This window comes from Dendrobium catenatum, unplaced genomic scaffold (assembly GCF_001605985.2).
Source record: "Dendrobium catenatum unplaced genomic scaffold, ASM160598v2 fragScaff_scaffold_313, whole genome shotgun sequence".
NCBI lineage: Eukaryota > Viridiplantae > Streptophyta > Magnoliopsida > Asparagales > Orchidaceae > Dendrobium > Dendrobium catenatum.
In genome coordinates this window covers 763,678-783,978 of record NW_021318775.1, presented here as the reverse complement: position 1 = coordinate 783,978, position 20,301 = coordinate 763,678, and the positions used below count along the sequence as shown (strand labels likewise).

General features: G+C 33.2%; 1 protein-coding gene across 1 annotated transcript; it reads right to left on the bottom strand.

Annotated features, from left to right (window-relative positions):
• Window positions 1-44: 44 nt before the first annotated feature.
• LOC110092692 (ankyrin repeat domain-containing protein 13C) lies at window positions 45-19,764 on the bottom strand. The gene is made up of 3 exons (XM_020817341.2): window positions 19,217-19,764; window positions 17,443-19,140; window positions 45-732 (listed from the first exon to the last, which is right to left on the bottom strand). The coding sequence occupies exons 2-3, from the start codon at window positions 19,066-19,068 to the stop codon at window positions 376-378; spliced, it is 1,983 nt and encodes a 660-aa protein (XP_020673000.1). The 5' UTR covers window positions 19,069-19,140; window positions 19,217-19,764; the 3' UTR covers window positions 45-375.
• Window positions 19,765-20,301: the final 537 nt, after the last annotated feature.

Below are 20,301 nucleotides of genomic sequence, written 5' to 3'. Positions count from 1 at the left end.
AATCAGGTCATCAAAAAACCGACACTAAGATTAATCCACAGCCAAGACAAAATCACATGGTGATGAACTTGAAAGTGGAGGCATCAGAAGCTAAATAGTATTATATCTACATAAATTGTCTGCCTTTTAACTCTGAAAGCCTCAAGCATTAGAGGCAAGAAGATATTCCAACAGATGAGAAAGAAGTCTCAATACAAATCCTAACACATCAATGATTCAGACTAAATTCTGAAATTTTACAATTTATCATCTGCAGGAGTAGAGTTAGCCCAATTCGTATAAAAAACAATGAGAGCGCCATTGAGATTGATTCAAATCTTCCAACCTTCATGAGAATAAATACACACTAACCTGTAGCTTTGAAAGAATCCCTGGCTAGAGAGATCTAACTGATTGGGAGCTCTTCTTCCCTTTTTTGGACTTCTTGTTTTCCTGCATCTTCTTCTTCTTCTCCTCTGGAGTAGTCCAAGCGTAGTCTGGTGGTATCAAGAATGGATCCTGCATGTCTTCGACGCGATTGCTCGATCCCAAAGGCATCAATGACATCGAGTAGTTTTGACGGTACGGACCCTTCAACCATTGAAGCCAAGATGTCGAGGGCTGTGCGAGGGTGGAGGGGCTCTTGCTTCCGGGGCTTGATGGCGGTGTCGAGAACTCTTCGGCTGGTTGTATTTCTTCAAACTTTGTGAATGTTACCAGAACTCTGATGGTAGGGATCACCGGAATGGCAACCTGTAAAGGATAGAGTTTTATTCATGGATTATCATAGATGGAATATACAAAATGATGTACAGTGTCTATAGAAATCCTTTTCCACAACTTCTATCCATGTTGCCTTTGGTTTAAAAAAATCCCATTCCTTCCTAATCCTTCTATATTAAACTTCCAATTTTATCAATGCATATTTTATACTTCTTGAGGCATGCCAAAACCACACAATTTTATTCTATGTCCATATCTTTAATAGGTGCTATAACCACAATCTCTCAAAAAATCATTTCTCAAACTATCATTCCTACATTTTTGTTGAACTCTTAAACATGAAATAAAAAAAATAGAGCACCAAGTAATTTTTAGAAGGTAATATTTATACTCTAGAAAGCGCGCAAAGCTATTTAACAACTATATAGAATCACTATCCGACTCTTAAATTTCTTTGAGTTTAAAATCAGCTTCGAAATCTATAGGTAAATGTAGAAGATGACCAACAAAGCAGGGTAGAATTGATGAGAAAGGAATATTATAGCCTGGTTAGAAGTTGTGCAAAGAATAATTTAAATTAAGGTTAACAAAAGCAGCAGGAAAGAACGCAATAAGAATAAATATGACTAGTCCTAAATAAATGGGATGAGTTTACGCTTTGTTTGGGATGGCTTTCTTACTGCTTCTTAAAACAGCTTTTTAGTATAGAAATTAAAATTTTTGTACTAAAAAGCTGTTTTAAAAAGCAGTAAGAAAGTCATCCCAAACAAAACTTTAATGTTGGTGTTGGTAATGACAAACTGTATAATCTAACATACACACTAAAAAATGAAGATATTCAATCATAATGTCAAGTTTAACAAACCATAATTCATATCAACCTATACTGCTACTCCAAACTAAAATTGCATGAAGATATTATTCGTTAAATCACTCACTTTGACAGACTTTAATGAAACCTTGATTAACTAAAGAATTCAGCTTTAAATCAGGAAACCAAGTAGGAGCTCTAATTGTAAGCCAACCTGAAGAAAAAGAGTGCTCGTTCGGAGCAAAGAATATACTCAAACTCAAACCATGCATGTACTTATGAGACCATCCAAGGAACCAAACACATTATCAAGCATTCCAAGAAAAATATGAAGCCTTTGCAAACTAATGGGAAAAAAGATCACAATCGTAGACTGCCATCTTCAGAGCAGTAACTCTTCTTTCATACATTGTACAATCCCTAATCTTCAGAGATTTAAAACTGTTTTTTTTTTTGTTTTGTTTGCAAAATTGAATTAAATAGACCAATCAACATGGATCGCATTGGATAAAGAAGTCACTCAAAGTTGGGTGTGACAAATGAGATTATTAAGATGGATAAATGATAAAATTAGGAAGTATTAAGACATTATTCTATGAAAGAGATAATAAAACAACATCTATTGCAAATTATATGATTTGGGGCACATTTACAATGAGAGTAAAATAAGTCTCAAAGATGCACCAATAAAAAGGAATGCAAAGTAATATGATATTTATGAAGGACAACAGAGAAAAATATTGAAATAGTTCCTGCTCCCTGATTACCTAATGTCTAATTTAATTCCTAGACTCTTCAAAGCTGATTCAAAATAGTCTCTTGACTCCTCATATCTAATCCAAAATAATCCAACACAAGAACTATTTTTTATCATATTTAAAGAGTCAAGAGACTATATTAAATACATTAGATAATAGATACGACTAAGGTCCAATTTAACTAATCCAGGGATTACTTTGACCTTTTTCTCAAGAAGAATAATAAAGAAATTGTAATTGTGAGTAAGCTATTGCAGAAGAATCGTGTAAAAAAGAAAAAAACATCTCATATTACACTCAAAAGAAATTAGGGCAATTATATTTGAAGGATTTGCTTAATAATAGCTGGAATTATAATCGACTCAAAATCAAAATCGATTTACTTTGATGCAAGGATGGCTCATTTGGAATCTATTTGATTAAACTCGTTCAAAATTCATAAATTGTAAATGTATCTTCTTTTATATATAATTAAATTATTATTATTAGTAGTTATTATTATATATATACTATATAATTATATATTATATATATATATATATATATATATATGGGCACTTATAGTAAATAATTTCATAAATAAAATATTAAGTACAAGTGTATGCATGTGTATACTACTATAATCTCACTTACAATGACTAGGCTTAAATAAGCTTGAAAAATGACTCAAATGCAGCTTGAGTTGAAAGTTTAATTTTTCAATTTGCCATTAAGCCCAGCTCGGTCAAACTCAAATTAATGCAACTCCCGCAAGGGATGGAGAAGAAGGATTTATAACCTTGGCATCAAATTATTATATTAAAGAAAAAATCCATTCACTTGTACACAAAAAAGTTGAGGTGGTGCAAAAAACATCAAGTTATAAGGTGTCAAATTTTTGTGTAATAGATAATGGTCCAATTTAAAGTAAACAAGCATAACAAATAGAAATATTGAAGGTTTTCTTATTTATGAATATATGACCAAACGCAAAAAATAAGAAAATAAATTGCAAAATAAATTGCACACCTTAACATGTATATTTCATTTGAAAGAAATCTATCTTATAAAAACAATTATTTGGTATTATCAATGCAGAATAGAAAATCAAAGGAATCATGAACACATGAATTCGATGAAGATTTCTTCACCAAGAAGATCTACCACAAGAGATGATAACATAAAGCAAAACAACTATTAAAGAATTCATGCAAGTATTTTCAAAGCTATGTTGTTGAAGATTTGAAGAAATTCAGACTCACAATCACTAATCAATAATTAAATGAATTTTAAATAGTAAAAAAAAGTGGCATCGACAATGGAAGAAGCATTTCAAACAATCATGAAGATCATTTTGGCGGTTTACTCTTTGCAATTGAAGAAAAGAAACAAAGCTCACAATGAAACAAACAAAGTTAAGAATTATCCATATCCAAATATGATTAGTATAGAAGATATAATGGAAATGCAAGTTAATCAAAATCTTATTCATTAATTAGTGCATAAAACTACTTAAAAGATAGAGAAATATCTTATTAGAATTCATGTCTTACTAGAACCAAAGGAAAAACTTGAACAATAAGACCCTTAGCACGCATTTCAAATATGTCATCATTATCACCTGGCATGAACTTATGAGGCTGCTAAGTTAGTTTACTTTTCTAGACAATCATGTAGCTAGTCCCAGGCACTAAGTGGTAAAGGATATAATAAAACCACCGATCCAATGAGCTTTAGTCACTTATGTGACATTAGTAATGAAATGATAACAAATCTTGTTGACGGCATCTAATGATTTGCTATTTCTTTAAGCATGTGATCCATTTTTCGCTAAATCATAGAGATAATAACTTTAAGCACCAAGCTTACTTGGAGCACTTGCAACTAAAAGATGGGATCAAGATATTCAATTCAACACAATCAAAGATGAAAAAGGTTTGATAGTTCAATGTGTATATTTAGGAAATTTTAATTATAAATTGGTTGTATAGGATTTACCAAAGACTCATAGAATTACAAACACAATTAAAATTAGTCCAATTTAACTATATTAACTTAAAATTGCATTTTAATGTTTAAGAGAATTCCTATCTTTCTCTATCTTCTGAAAAATTATTTGACATGATTTTCTAAATATTTTATTCATTAATTATATAGATATTACTTTATCAATTATATAACTAAATATCATGTGCTTAATTGATCCATCTTTATTATCTAAATAACATATATCTTTAACAAATATATTATACCCTTAATTTCCAATATCTTCATTAATTTCAATAATTAAGCTTATCTGGATTAACTAAGGTTCAAATATTAACTAGGTAATTATGTCATCCTTAATAAGTTATGGCATAATTTCTATTCCAATGGATTCATTAAATTGTTTAAATATTTGATAAAGAATATCATGTATTTATGCTATAAATTCATTAAATTATGAAATATAATATAAAGTTCATTCTTCTTTTATTATGTGACAAGCCTCATGTGGATTTAATGATGGATGTGATATGCCAAGAGAGGCCCTATAAGTAGTCAAACTACCTGTAGGAGCCCACTTTTATAGAGATTTTTTGTGACTTTTCAGTGTTTTTTCTAGAATATTCAATAATATATACATATTAATTGATGAGTTTAAATTGAAAAATTCTTTTGAGGTAATATTTGAGAACAAAATTGAAAAAAGAATTTACATGCTCATTTAAGGGTCTGTTTGGGACAACTTTCTTATTGCTTTGCTTTTCAGATCGCAATCATAATTCTATTTGACTGTTGCTTTAAAAAATTCCTATGTTAGGAGGTTCTTTTTACAACAACTTTCTAAAAAATAAATTTCCTTACTTTATAATCACCATTACAAAAAGTTGCAGCCATTCCAAACAAACTCTAAATCAATACTTGAACATCTCTTAAGTAAAATTCTCACTTTCAATCTCTTACATCTTGTATTGTTATATTTTTAAGTGTTGCGGTAAGAGATTGTTTGTATTTGATTAATTAATTAATGACTTCAATCACCACCAAATTTTAGGACTATGACTAAATTTCTTTAAACTTAGTTGCTTGGATTTGCCTCACCAATTAGAAGAGGTGCAATAGTTGTATTTGGAGAGCATGCATGTGATTAAATTCACATGTGAACAAGAATACAATAGGTGTAAGACTATTGTCATATTGTGTCAATAAGGAGATTATTTCTCTACCATGAGGGAGCATAGAAGAATCCTAAGCAAAGGGGATCTTAGAAGAATTCTAAGAGGGGGCTTAGAAGAATTCCAATTAAAGGTTTTAGCAAGGTTAAAATTGAACCAAAAAAGACTAACCCAAACATAGCCCACATTTATTATTGGACCCATAACCCATCTGAGCAATTCACTATATAGGTATTGCATCAAACTTACCCAAAGAACCAAAACACAAACCATTTAACCTAATTATGATACATACTAGGGCTGCAAATGAACCGAGCCGAGCCGAGTATGTGAGTGTTCATATTTGTGTTCATTTAATATCAGCTTGTTCAAGTTTGGTTCATGTTAGTCGAGCTTTAGCGTTTGTGTTCATGTTTGGTTCATTTAAATTAAGGAGTGTTCATGTTCGTTCGTTTAGTGTTTATCAAGTTTGTTCGCGAACATATTTAACGATTTTTTTTAACTATCAAACAAACACGCTCATGAAAATATCTATGAACAAACACATTTATGATAAAAGCAATTGTCTATGTAACAAAGGTAATGATTATTTATATTTATTAATTATATAGTCAAATATTAATTATTTTTATCGAGCTTATTCACGAGTTCAAAATTGAACACGAATCGAGCTTCTTATCGAGCTTAATGTCGAGCTTGTTCACGAACTTCAAATGATGTTGTTCGCGAACATAAATGAGTCGAACACATTAGTGTTCAAATTTGTTTATTTAAGAATCGAGTATTTAAAATATTGTTCAAGTTTGTTTGTTTAGTTAATTAAACAATCGCAAACGAGCTTTAATCGAACCGAACAATTCGCTTGCAGCCCTAATACATACTATGTCAAGGTTGTGGCTCAAATCACATAAAATCCTATTATGTCCATTTTATTTCTAAGTTCTAATTCTTACACTTTTTTTTATTATACACATCATTAGTGCATGTGCTAAATAGTGCACATGCTCTTATGTTGAATAGAATATATTACTTGTTTTTAATCATTTATTTTATTTCCTTGAGCATAGCAATCTTTGATCAACATATTTATCATAGTGGGATTGCTAGCATAATTTTGTTTCTAGAGTCATATGGCATATTGTGATATAGAGCTTGCGTTATTGAGTATAATTATTATGCTCACTTGTATTGTTACCCATACATCTAGCTTTCATAAATCATAAAACACTTGTGTCATTAAATTTGGGAGTTACTCATTACAATATTTTGTTATAACATCTATATTACGCATTATATTCATTACAAACTTTGTGGCGTATGTGATACATAGCTTTTGTTTCTTGAGTTTATTGGCATTTGTGATATATAGCTTGTGTGATTGGGTACAATTATTATGCTTGCTTGTCTGATTACCCATACATTAAACATATTTAATTTCATGTGTCATAAAACACTTTTGTGGTTACATTTGTGTGTTAATCATAAGCTTTTGTTATAATATCTATATTACACTTAATATGGATTACACACTGTGGCATTACATACCTTAACATTCATCATCACTCAGACTAGTACACGTATGTGTTTGCTAGATTGATTATTCCCACGTATTTAGTGTGTGAGTTTGAGTTGTGACAATTTCAAAGGAAATTAAGAAGTTGATATTGCACACCCAAATTATCCCCCACCCTTTTTCTTGGTGTGTTACAACATTCAATTGGTATCAAATCTTGATGCTCTTAGCTTAGTTGATATAACTGCTAATGCCAGCATTGTAATAAATGGTATTAGAGCTTGATACTTATTAAAAGTCTTAACTCAGCTTTTTGATATCACTAACAATAGGTATTAGAATATAAGATCTTTACATTTTTCTTAAAATCCAAAAGTTTAAGATCCTAATGGCACATACCAATTTTTCATTGTTTTTCAATAACAACTAATATTAGTTCAATTGTAGTTTAACTATTGGAAATTTCAAATGACATCATTATTAGTGGCTTTCGATTTTGTGGAGAATAGCTAGCCAACTCTTTTTTATTATAAAATACTTCATTTATTAAACCAACTAGCATGTGGTATAAAGAAGAAATTGAATAAGTTTAAATGTTAAATCTTAATATTATTTGTATTATGTTATCATGTTAAATGAATATTTGCTTATTGCAAAATTAAATTGGTAAGGAAATTTGGGATACTTACCACTTCATTTGGACACAGAAAATATTGGTGAGAAGAAAATTAAAGAATGGCATGAATGTGAACGACATTCATACACGAAGGAAAAACAAAAGAAGAGTGCAAAGGGAAAGCATAACATTGAAGTATATATATTCCTTTATAGCAAGTTGCAGAAAAAAAAAACAGACAACTCTACCTCAAATTCCCACTACCACTTTGAGGGATGAACAGATAAATGGGCTATCATATGAAGAGTTATCTAATGCTTTTGATCAACATGTTCCATTTGAAAGTTCGAAGAAAAGATATATAAGCACTAAAAAAGAATCAAAATTTCTAAATAGCCTTATTAATGTTTTGAAATAAAAAACACCTCAAGCATGATAAAATAAAACTACATGATCAATTAGAATCTGTTTGATGGTTGTACGCAAAAATGAAAGGCTTAGAAATGAAATTTCACTTGGAATTGGATTGCCATTTACACTACATTTACACTAATTACATACTTCCAAATTATTACTAATCATATGACTTCATTTCATCCCAATCATACATCTTAATTAAAATTTCCTAATAATTATACTTTTGCACTCCATTCCTTCAGTTGAACTTCATGCACATGCATCAGAAGTCAGAGTGGCTCCATCGATCCAATGTAAATTCACATAGGTGGTTCAATCTAAATGTAAATTCACATAATAATAGGCAACCAAGTGGAACAGTCCGATAAAAATATTTGTTGGACAACATCCTCGTTTCCAAATAGGATTATTGTATTTGCTTTTAAAATCATTTCTAAGGGATTCTAAAATTTAATAATTCCTAATGTTTCTAAATAAAAGCTAATTACTTCTATGCTAAAATCTTTCAATAACCCAAAATTTTCTAAGTTATTCATTTGCAAAATTTATTTTTCATTCCTAAGGGTTGAGATCAATTTCCTTAAAGCTTGAGAACCAAAGCCACATCAATTGCAAGCTATTTGAAGGTCGTACAACTATCTTCTTTGTGTAGTGAGATCGCTTCAAGTTTCATTTCATTTTCATATTTTGATATATTGTGTTAGATACAGTTTTGTCAAAACATGCAATTTTTCAGTTGGTTTCTTTTGATAAGTCTTTAAAAAGCTTAGTGCACTTAAAATTGTATTAAAGATTGGGTTGTACTTGCTTGTGTAAAAGAGTATATGGTGTAAAGGCTTCTTTGTCGTTAAGCAAGCAGGTTTTGTTGGCAAGATTAATGGATAGTGGAATCATAGTCCAAGGTAGTTGGTTAGGCATGTAAGTAGGATGGGAAACTTGTTGAACCATGTAAACAACATTGGGTTGTCACTTTACTTTATGACATTTATCTCTTTGCACTTTAATGTTTTTGTTTACTAATTATTGCAAGCAATCTTTAAATTCTCAAACTTGGGTAAATTGTATGTTATTTTATCATCAAGTGCCACCCATGCTATGATGCACGGACACGGACACGGCGACACGGACAAGGCAAAACGGACACGACACGACACAGACACGGGACACGACTTTTTTTGAAAATATAGGACATGGGTACGGCGCAGACACGGCAATACATTTTTTTATATAGTGTATATATATTAATGTAATATCATATTAAAAATGACAAACAATAATAAATGAATGACATGATAACTTTTCTAGCTTATAATATAAAATATTTAGTACAAAATGTCTAGTACAACCACAAAAATATAAACAAATAATCACTTACTACAACATCAAGCATTCAAGCTTCAACTACTAGGATTAGCTTTAGAGATTTGTTTTTGACATTTAATATCATCATCATTGAATATCACTGCTTTCAACTCTGGTTCAACAAGAAAAAGATTTGTAATTGTGCAAAAAAAGAAGATATGAAAATACCTTCACTGCCAAAGATAAATAAAAATGAGAATATTCCATGAAGGGTATTAAATGCAAACGTTGATTTGGTGTTGTGGATAGAAAATAAGAAATTTAGTTTAAATATCGCCAAAATAAGAAATTATATTTTAAAAAAAAATTATTAAATATTTAACATACGCGTGTCCAATTTGTTTTTAATATTTTTTTAATTGGACACGTATTCGGCGTGTCCGACACGTGTCGGAGGAGTGTCGGACGAGTGTCGTGTCGGACACGGTGTCGGACACTACACGCCTCTTTGAGGAGAAGTGTCGGTGCATCATAGCACCCATGCCATCGTTGTTACCCTTTGGTGTGCCATCACTAGGGTTGCCAAAAAATTGACACGAAACAAAAACTTGACTTGAACCCAACCCGGATTTTTCGGGTTAGGGTCAACCCAGTTTATAAATGGATCGGGTTTGGTTCCTGATTTTTGACATGTTTCAATTTTTGGGTCGGGTTCGGTTCCTGATTTTTTATCCATTTCACTTTTCGGGTCGAGTTTGAGTCAACACGAAAACCCGATTTTGACCAGGTTTTGACTCGAAACTCGGGTTTGCCGGATAGGATGAAATCGAGCAAGCCGCGAAGCTCTCCCGCCGTCATTTGGCAGCTTGCCACCGCCTGAAGTAGCTCGCTGCCGCCAGGTGCAGAACTAGCCAACACCTCTTTTGACAACATTCCTTCTAGTCTGGTTGACGACAGCAACGCCTCCTTCGACAACAAATGCATGCACAGGGTTGGCACTTGGTGGGTCGTGTCAAGTTTACCCGAATCTAAAGCGGGTCAAGTTTGGGTCCGAGAAAGTGGTCCGTTTAAAAAACGGCTTAGGTCAAAAAGTGTCGGGTCAATTCCGGGTTGGACCCGAACCCAACCCATGACCCAATTTTGACAGTCCTAGCCATCACTCTATAATTACTATGTCAGCTTAGGGTTTTATTTGTAATAACATAATAAAATTAAGATCTAAATATGGCACACTCATCTAATTCTAATAGCTCTTTCGGTTATTCTATTTACTCCTATTTAAATTTTAATGTGGATAGATTTTTCATCTTTCTAAGAAGTATTAATTCTAAACTTTGGCATATTCTCTTGTAATTTATCAAGTATTATTGGAAATGATCAAATGATTTAAAAATGCCTTGGCAATTTCTTACTTCTACACGGTTTTATCACTAGATGAATTTTCACTTCTAAATTTAAAATTGGTATAGATATGTTAGATTCTACTACCCCTTTGTTTAATGATTGATATAAAATGCGGAGGAGAAAAAAAGGTAAATGCTAAAAGAAAATATCAAAATATTTAATGATGAGAAGAAAAAAAGAAGAAGAAGAAGAAAACCAAGGGAAAGGAGAACAAAAAAAAAAACAAAACTCTTGTAGCAATTATTAAAGAATATGAAAAGAAAGAAAGGGTAATTACCAAACCAACATGTTCAAGGAACCATCAAGAATCAACCTCATAAGTACTGTAAGTATTTATCATAAAGATTTATTCAATGTTTTATGCTTTCAATGAATTGGTCTTGAATTTGAAAAACAAAAAAAAAATCTTTTCCCCTAAGAAAATATATATTATTTAAAAACTAGGGTAAGTGATTTGTGAAAGTAAAATGATTCACCTTTGTTTGATATGGAAAAAAATTCATGATAATAATTATCTTCAGAAAAGAAAGTAGCTAAAAGAAAAAAGAAACAAATGCTTTACCTTCAAGTTCATGTGGAATTTCTACATTTCGTAATCATGATAATTTGAATGAAAGATTTAGAATTCTTGAAGAAAATAATGTTCCTTTACTTAATGATTTATTTATTGCATTTTTTAATGTTGTGATCATGATTCCATTTTTTCATATCCTAAGATCACTAATTTGAAATATTGAAATGCCAATCATAAATGGAGATTGAATAATTTATCTTTAACCTCTACTAGCATGTCTGTATCATGTTTAAGCTCTTGTATGCATTGTTAATATGCATATAGCAAATCACACATGTATACAAAATCACTTGAAAAAAATAATAATATAATTGTAAAATCTTTCATGCATGCTCTATCGAGCATCCTACATACTTCTTGTGGTAGAAATGGCCATGTTATATATGTTGCTTATTTAGAGGATCCTTAAATAAAAATGCTGCTACTACCCACATTGATTGGTAGGGACACATTTTATTGTTCTACATCACCTACACTCACACAATTCTTTCGAAAAGAATAGTAGTGGGCCTAAACTTATTTGATTAATAAAATCTAGACAATAGGCTGAAGTTGTAGATTTATCTTCATACAAGACCAATAAAGACAAGCCGGTGGTGGTTTGAAGCATACAAATTCTTCGTTGAATCATCGCAAGGTATACAAATAATTATAACAATGGATGGCATTGTATGAAAAGGAACTTCTTATAATTATTTAAACTCTTTCTCACTTTAATTTTATGGTGCTTAGGTTAGTTTGATTCCATACATTTTAAACTAAACTATGCTTTGAGTTTTAATATTTTATGATAAAATGTATGAGTTTTTGTTTGGAAACATGATTTAAAATTTAATTGTGAAAAACTTTAAAACAATCATGTTTTAGGCTCATTTTTTTTGTGTTTTAGCATGTATATATTTTATAGTTGATAATCAAATATTTTTCATAATAAACTCTGTTTATATTTTTTCTTTATCATGATTTTAATTCAAATTGTAAATTCTTTAAAATTTTACAATATTTTTTTTTTCTTTTGTAACATAGACTAATTTTAAAATGTTTTATAATTTTAAAATGAATACTCACTAGATTATAGCATTCATGCCTTAAAAATGACCACTTCATTTTAGAGAACTTAGATAGAGTTTAAATTTTGAAGGTCAAATGATACAAAAAATTTGTTATGATCATGCTTTGTCAACTTGGTTTGACCATATGAACTTTCTCTAATGACTTGAGTTTATAATGGAACACAAACCTTTCTCGAGCTATTTAGAGATAAACTATGAGATCCATAGCTCATGTTATGCACTTTAACTCTTAATTACAGCTTTTAATCTTAGTGTGAATGGCTCTAGGATGATTTTAATTCATGTATGTCTGTGAAATGTCAATGCAAACTTATTTATACCATAAGCATTATTTAATGAAATGCATTCACATGCTCTAGTAATAGTTTCATGCTCAAACTTGCCTAACGAATTAATGTTTAATCGTTTACATATTTTGAATTACTATATATATTCATTCCCTTTATATTGCTGATCGTTTTTTATATTATTAAAAAGATAATTATGCATGTTGGATTTAATGTTAAATTATATACATAAACTCGAGGGTGCATTTATTACATAATTCAAACAGAAAAAAGCAGTTAGAATTTTCATAGTTAAATTTTAGTGTTAGAGCTATTTTAAGATGAGAGGTCACTCAGCATTGTCATTATAACAATGTGCGAGATTGTTGATCTCAAAAGCCCAAGGTGTATGTGAGCCTAACTTGTTGACAAACATAAGATTGGGATTGCTAATAATTACGCTAAATGATTTCAGGATCATAGATTAGCAGCAGTAATTTTGATGCAGAACAGATGATGATCATTTGGAGAATGATGGTTGCTAAGGCTAAGCTCACAACATCAAGCATTAATCAATTTGAGCTCAACAAAAAGTTCAAGGTGTATCACCTTGAACATTAAGAGTAAATCAATGTTAATTGCATCATCTGTATCAAAAGTAACGGCAGTAAATTGGCTTCAAGCATCAGCAAAGCTCTCAGTACCATCTTATAGGAAGTCAGTTAAAGCAGTGAGAAAGCCAATTGAAAGGACGCCATGGAAATGATAATACTAAACAGTAAAAGGCTACAATCACCACCATCATCATTAACCTTACACATCTAACACTCCCGAAAAGAGCATCTAAAACAATTTTTACCCACAATTTTCCCTGGTAGCATGCGCGTAACAATTGAATTGTTAAAAGAATTACAGACCAAGCAAATGACTGAAAAACAGCAATAAGACGCTGACAAAAATATAAAACCAACCAGAGCTAAAAGACTGAAAAGAATTGGCTTCATAACACGTCTACTATTCCACAACAACATCAAGCCTTTATCCCACTACGTGGGGTCGGCTACATAAATCATTTTTTCTCCATTATATCCTATTAAGAGTCTAATTCTCATTTAAATCTAATAAAAAAGCTATTTATGATATTTTCTAACCTAATCTTTTTAGGCCTATATCTACCTTTCTTAACATAAGTCAAATTTAATGCATCTACTATTTAACCAGATCATCAGAGGCTGATGGTTTATGCATCCAAACCATATTAGGTGACTCTCTCGAATATTATCTGCCACTGGAGGTACTCCAACCTTTTCACGTATATACTCATTTTGGATTTTGTCTCTAAGAGTGAAGCCACTCATCCACCTAAGCATCCTCATCTCTGTAACACTTGATTTAATCTCATGCTTCTCTTTTAATGGAAACATTCTGCGCCATAAAACATTGAAGGTCTCACCACCATCTTACAAAATTTTTCCTTAAGTTTGAGGGGTACTTTCCTGTCACACAACTAGTCTGATGCTCTTCAACCATCCAACTTGAATTCTACTAATAATATCCCCGTCAATTTCAACATCACTTTGAACAATAAACCCGAGATATCTAAAACGTGTACTCTGATTAATAACTCGATCACCCAAAGTCACAATCCCCCCACTAGATTTATTACTACTAAAATTATACTCAATGTATTAAGTTTTAGATCTACTCAAACAAAATCCTTTAGACTCTAAAGTTGACCTCCATAATTCAAGTTTTCCTTCAACACTCTCCTCTCTAGTCTTATCAATAAGAAGAATATCGTCAGCAAAAATCATACACCAAGGAGAATCTTGCAAATGTCTAATAAGAACATCCATGAACAAAGCAAAAAAAAAAGATATGGGCTTAAGGTTGATCCTTGATGTAATCCAACTGAAATAAGAAAACACCTGGCCAAACCAGCTTATGTTTAATCACAAATAATAGCTCCTACATATATATCCTTATTGACTTGAATATAAACATTATAAACTTCTTTATTTTCTAAAACTCTCTAGAGCACCTCTCTTGGCACTTTATCATATGCTTTCTCTAAATTAATAAATATCACAAGTAGATCCTCCATATTCTTTTTATACTTCTCCATCAAGCCTCTCAATAAATGTATAGCTTCCATAATAGACCTATACAACATAAGTCTAAATTGATTTTGAGAAACATTAATAACATGTTGTAACTATGCTCAATAACTCTCTCCCATAGATTTATATATGACACATTAACTTAATTCCTTTATAATTCACACACTCGTGTGCATCACCTTTATACTTAAAAATAGGAATCAACATACTCCTCTACTCATATGACATCTTTTTAGTCTTCAAAATAATATTGAAAAATTTAGTAAGCCAATAAATTCCTTTCATCTCCTAAATACTTTCACACCTCTCTTAGAAATCACCAGGTCTAACTTTAATTTTACTAATAAGATGATAAAAATAAAAATCCCTTTTTTTAGGGTCTAAGGTCACTAAAATCAATCGTGTTCTCGCAATCTTTGTTGAAAATCTAATTGAAATATCTCATCCACCTTTGTTGAATATCCTTTTCTAACAAAAAAAACACACATTTTGATTTTCATCCTTAATATACTTCACTTAAACTAAATCCTTACTTTTATCATCCCTTTGCTTGATTAAATTATACATACATCTTCTGCCGAAGTTAGTATCCAATCTATTATATAAACTATTAAAAGATAAATTCTTTGCATCGCATATTGCTTTCCTAGACTCCTTATGGCCCCTTTACACCTTTTCCAAATTTCCAAATTTTTACATCAAAGCCATCTTTTATAACAAAGCTTCTTATTTTTTATCATTTCTTGCAAATTTTAATTCCACCACCAACTATTTTTACAATTATAACATTTTCATTTTGATACTCAAATGTATCATTTGCAACATTCTTAATATCACCAGCTATTTTTTTCTTACATAACATTAATTTTTTCATGCACAATCAAAATCTTAAGATCTTGAATCTTAATCTCAAAAATATTTTTATTAATATTATTTAAATGCTCCAGCTAATCTTCGGACAACATTTTATTTTATTTTTCTTATTTCACCCATTCATCATGAAGTCCAAAACTAATAAATGATATTTGATACATAAGTCTTAGCTTTTCACAAATACATCAGAGCAGTGCTTTTGAAAAAATATCTATAATGCACAAACACGAACACGGTGACACGGCTATGATATGACACGGGCACGAGACACAACAATTATTGAAAATATAGGACAAATGTGGTTGGACACGATATTATAATTTTATATTTTTAAAAATGGTATATAAAATATGAATAAGTGTAATATTAAAAATAATTTAAAAATAATAGATCATTTAACTAGAATTTATGCTTAAAATGATTAATATTAAGATGTTGAGAGTCGAGCATCAATATTGGGCATCAGACATCGAGAGAGGAGACGACGATGCTACTGAGAGTTGGACATCGATGTCAAAAGGGCATCAATCATCAATGTTGAGAGGGCATTGGTCGTCGATGTTAAGACGGCAACAAAGATGAGCTCTCATGTTATGGGTGTAGAAATTGCTAGTGTTGAGCATCAATGTCAAGACACTTTCAGACTTTGATATTGAGATGATTTTGAAATATCAATGTTGTAACAACGTCAGACATCAATGTTGAAATGACATCGAGCATTGTTATGAAACCAAAATCACGACAAACCAAAGAAAGATAAAAATGAGAATATTCGATGAATGGTGTATTGAGTGCGGGCAATTGTTTTGTTGTGGATAGGAAATAAGAAATTTAGTTTTATATTTTAAATAAATAAAAGTTTTAAATACAAGAAATTCTATTTTAAAAAAATTTACAAAATATTTAAGGCGCGTGTCAGACATGCATGTCCAATTTGTATTCAATATTATTTTAATCGGACACATTTTCAACGTGTCCAACAAATGTCGAGGCGCATCGAACACTTGTCATGTTGGATACGTTTCAGATACTGCACGACTCGTTGAGGGAGAAGTGTCAATGCATCATAGAAAAACATCCAATTTGCACAACCTAGAAGTTGTACAATAATAAATTAATAAGCAGCAAAAGAAGTTAAATAGCCCACTTGTTAATCTTTTGCAAGCAAAGGCAACAAGCGAAGGAAGAAAATATGCTTTGAAAGAGTTCATGACTATTTTGCTTCTCTCTTACAATCTTGGTTTCTTCACAAATATTATCAGGACAGTTAAAAGCATCCACTAATGCATTTATTGAATTTTCATTCTATTTGAACATTAGTTTGGCTATATTCTCAAAATCTGTGACCAGGTTATATTTCCTGCTCTCCAAACTAGTAGTAGGAAGAAGGTACTGACAATCCATATCCCACACAGGAGCTAAAGTTAACATTGTAGGAGACAGCATTAAAGGAAGATGAAAATGGGTCATTTTCCCAAAAACAAGTATCATCATCAATATCACATATGTATAACATGATGAATTAATTACCCGACTAGCATAACTAGGAAACAATGTTAGTACAAAATGGAAAGGAAGATTAGTCAAAGTAGGCCAACAAAAATACAATTAATGGTGATTAACCACACAAACCTTAAAAAAGTAAGGCCATGAGCAGCTTCTATAAACCGGTTACATATTTCTTTAATTCATTTAAAGAATATCACTAGTTTCGTTGAAAGATTGTTGCCTGCATTTCTTCAAAAGATGTAAATCACAAAACAAAAGACCAGGTTTCTATGATTTCAATAGTAAGCATGGCCAACGAATATGTACTTTGCAAAAGTCAAAGAGCAAAAGAGAAATAAGAAGACAAGAACAGTCAGATCTTTCATACCTTCACCGGAAATGTCCCAGGAGGGAGCTTTGTTGTAAGCAAGTCCCTGAGGCGGCGAATAGCCTTAACTTTGTTTGCAAGAATATCAAGAAGAGGGAGAAGCTCCTCCGACCGAAGTGGAAAGCTCGGAGAAAGCCAGAGAATGGGCCTCAAGCCTTTCTTATACTCACTCTCCCGACTACTTTCCTTTCGCCAATGTCCACTCTCTGAACTTGAAGCAGGTTTTTTTGAATCTTTATCCCTACCTTTCTTGATATCCTCACCCATACTGGCAACCTCTACTGAATGCCTTCCTGGCCTGCTCTCTTGCCTGGATGGAGAATCATGAAGAAGAGAATTAACTTTCTCATCTACACAAAGGGAGCTTCTCGGTGGAACAATCTTCTTCTGCTCGTCTTGCTTTTGATAATGACTCCGTTTTCCCCAATTACCAAGCCAACCTTTCTTTTCAATTTTGTCACCATTACCGCAACTACTTATATCCTCAATTGGAATCTCTCTTTGTTCAAAGCAGCTGTGCCTGTGCCCAGAAAACCCATCAGAAAAACCATCATCTATCACACTTGGTGATTCAATTTTAAGTGCAGTTTCCAACTGCTTCCTTTCTTCTTCTGTTAAAATATCCTCATAATCTTCACTCTCGGTGTCATTTTCATTACAAGAAGTGAAGAACTCCTCATCAGTCATGGCACCGGGGACCCGCCGGGACTTCACACTCACAACCACATTATGCATATCATACACCTTGGCTTTCCATGGGCCAACCATCTCGGTCTTCTCCTGCCTCCTCCATGTGAGCTGGGGAAGCAACACTGCTTGCGTTACATCAATTCCTGGACGGAAAATATTTGTTTGGGACATTGCTACAACCTCTTGCTGGACCTCTGCCTCAGTAGCAGGAGAACCCGCTCCCTCCAAAGCATTCATCACTTCCTTCTCCTTGTGAGAAATCATGCAAAGTGACCCTGGCGGCACCTTCCCATCTTCTGATCCATCGCCAAGAAACAATATGCTCTGATCCGACCTCTGTATTCTGAAGCCATCAAACCCCGCAAGAGTCATATCTGCGCGCAAATTGGACCCTCTCTTCCAAATCTTGTAAGTATCAGAAGGAGCAATTCTAGAAATGAATGGGATCACCGAGCTCTCAAAATGGAACGTGATCTCCATGTAGAAATCCCTCATCCTCTTCATAGTACTGACAACCCGTGGAAGCCTCCTGCACCACTTGGCCCAAGCAAGAGGCTGATAGTGTCTGATGATGATCTTGGCAAGGTTCTCCTCCCGAGCACAAATTGCTTCCTGAAGAGCACTCCATCCCTGCTCATTCTGCAAGCTCCAGTCGGCACCGGCAACCATGAGCATCTCCGTCGCAGTGGCATCTCCCAGCTTAACGGCAAGGTGCAGAGGAGTCTCCCTGTTAGGGACATCACGGTTGTCAATCACAGCAGAGACCGCATCAGCTTTCTCCTCCTCAGCAAGTGAAGCTGCCTCCGTTTTGATCTCCAAGGGGTCAAGTAACCTCGGAAGACTCGCCAATATACGCTTCAGTCCGGAATAATCCCGAGCAAGCACTGCCTTGTGGACAGGACTGTGGGCGTACTTCAACGGATCAATTCCGGCCATTACAGTGTTTGCTCCAAAAAAAAAGTCAAGAAAAAGGACCAGCTCTTCCTCCACGACACCGAAAGAACAACACTGGAGGAGACCCAAGAAAACATAAAACCAAAGGAACCCCACAATCAAAATCCCATCTCGAAGTAAAATCTCAAACCTGGATAGGGTTCCACGAAACCCTCACAGAAGAAATGGAACAGCGGATGACCCTGATCTGTGACACCCAGCATAACTCACTATGCACGCATGTGGCCAGCGGATAGATGCGTATTTAAATGGAATAAATATACAGAGAGCAAGAAAGCAAGAGAGAGAATATAGAAAGACAGAGAAATAGTGTGACGCTAAGTATTTATGGATAGGAAAAGGGGAGGAATCAACCATGGAACGGAGAAACGAAGGGGCATCAAAGCATCAAAGCAAAGAAAACGGAATATTGGAGTTAAAAGGAGGGTATTAAACCCCTGCAAAGAAACTTACCTCTCCCCTCACAGTAGAACAGCGAGAAACGAACGAAGACGACGAAGAAGAAGAAGAAGAGGAAGAAGAAAGAAGAAGAAGGAAGCAGCTCGGATTGGGAATAGACTTGTCTGCAGCCTCTGCGATGTTTATTTATCAGTCAAGAATCAAAAGAAAAAAAAAATGGAAAGAAAATCGAGGAGGGGGAGGAGAGCTCATGGAGGAAGAGAGAGAGAGCACTAAGGGTTTTTTTGCCATTTTTGGAGAGGGGACCACGCTATAATACGCGTCGGTGCGGCATGGACGCGCCACGAATCGGGGAGAGGAAGGACAGATTTGGGGATAGAGGCGGGAGCGGGAGCGAGCCGCGGGCTCGCGGGTCCACCGTGGGGGCTCACTGTTTTTTCGGTGTACGTTGGCGGATGGTGGACCCGGTCTTTGCAATTCCTCGCCGTTACGCCGCTGATCCTCATAAGGAACTTTTATTACATCCGGTGCAAGGACGTAGAGGAACGTCCGGTCGGAGCTAAATTTTCGCCAAAAAATTCGGTATTTTCTCGGTACAACTAGGTATTATTTGATAATAACGATGAATACCGCTCCTTGAAGACCAATACCGAGTTATACCGAGCTATATCGAGAAATACCGAGTTGTACCGAGTTTTTTCTAGGAAAAACTCGGTACAACTTTTGTATAACTCGGTATTGCTCAAGATAGCTCAAAAAAACTCGGTATTGGGTCTTCACATGATGTTATTCCTCGTTATTATTTGATATTGCTCG

What these genes read in the sequence shown, in the direction of transcription:
- LOC110092692 (XM_020817341.2), bottom strand. Translation starts at nt 19,068, where the DNA reads ATGGCCGGAATTGATCCGTTGAAGTACGCCCACAGTCCTGTCCACAAG. An exon ending in CTGGGACATTTCCGGTGAAG is followed by an intron (nt 733 to 17,442) that starts GTATGAAAGATC and finishes TATCCTTTACAG; the next exon opens with GTTGCCATTCCGGTGATCCC.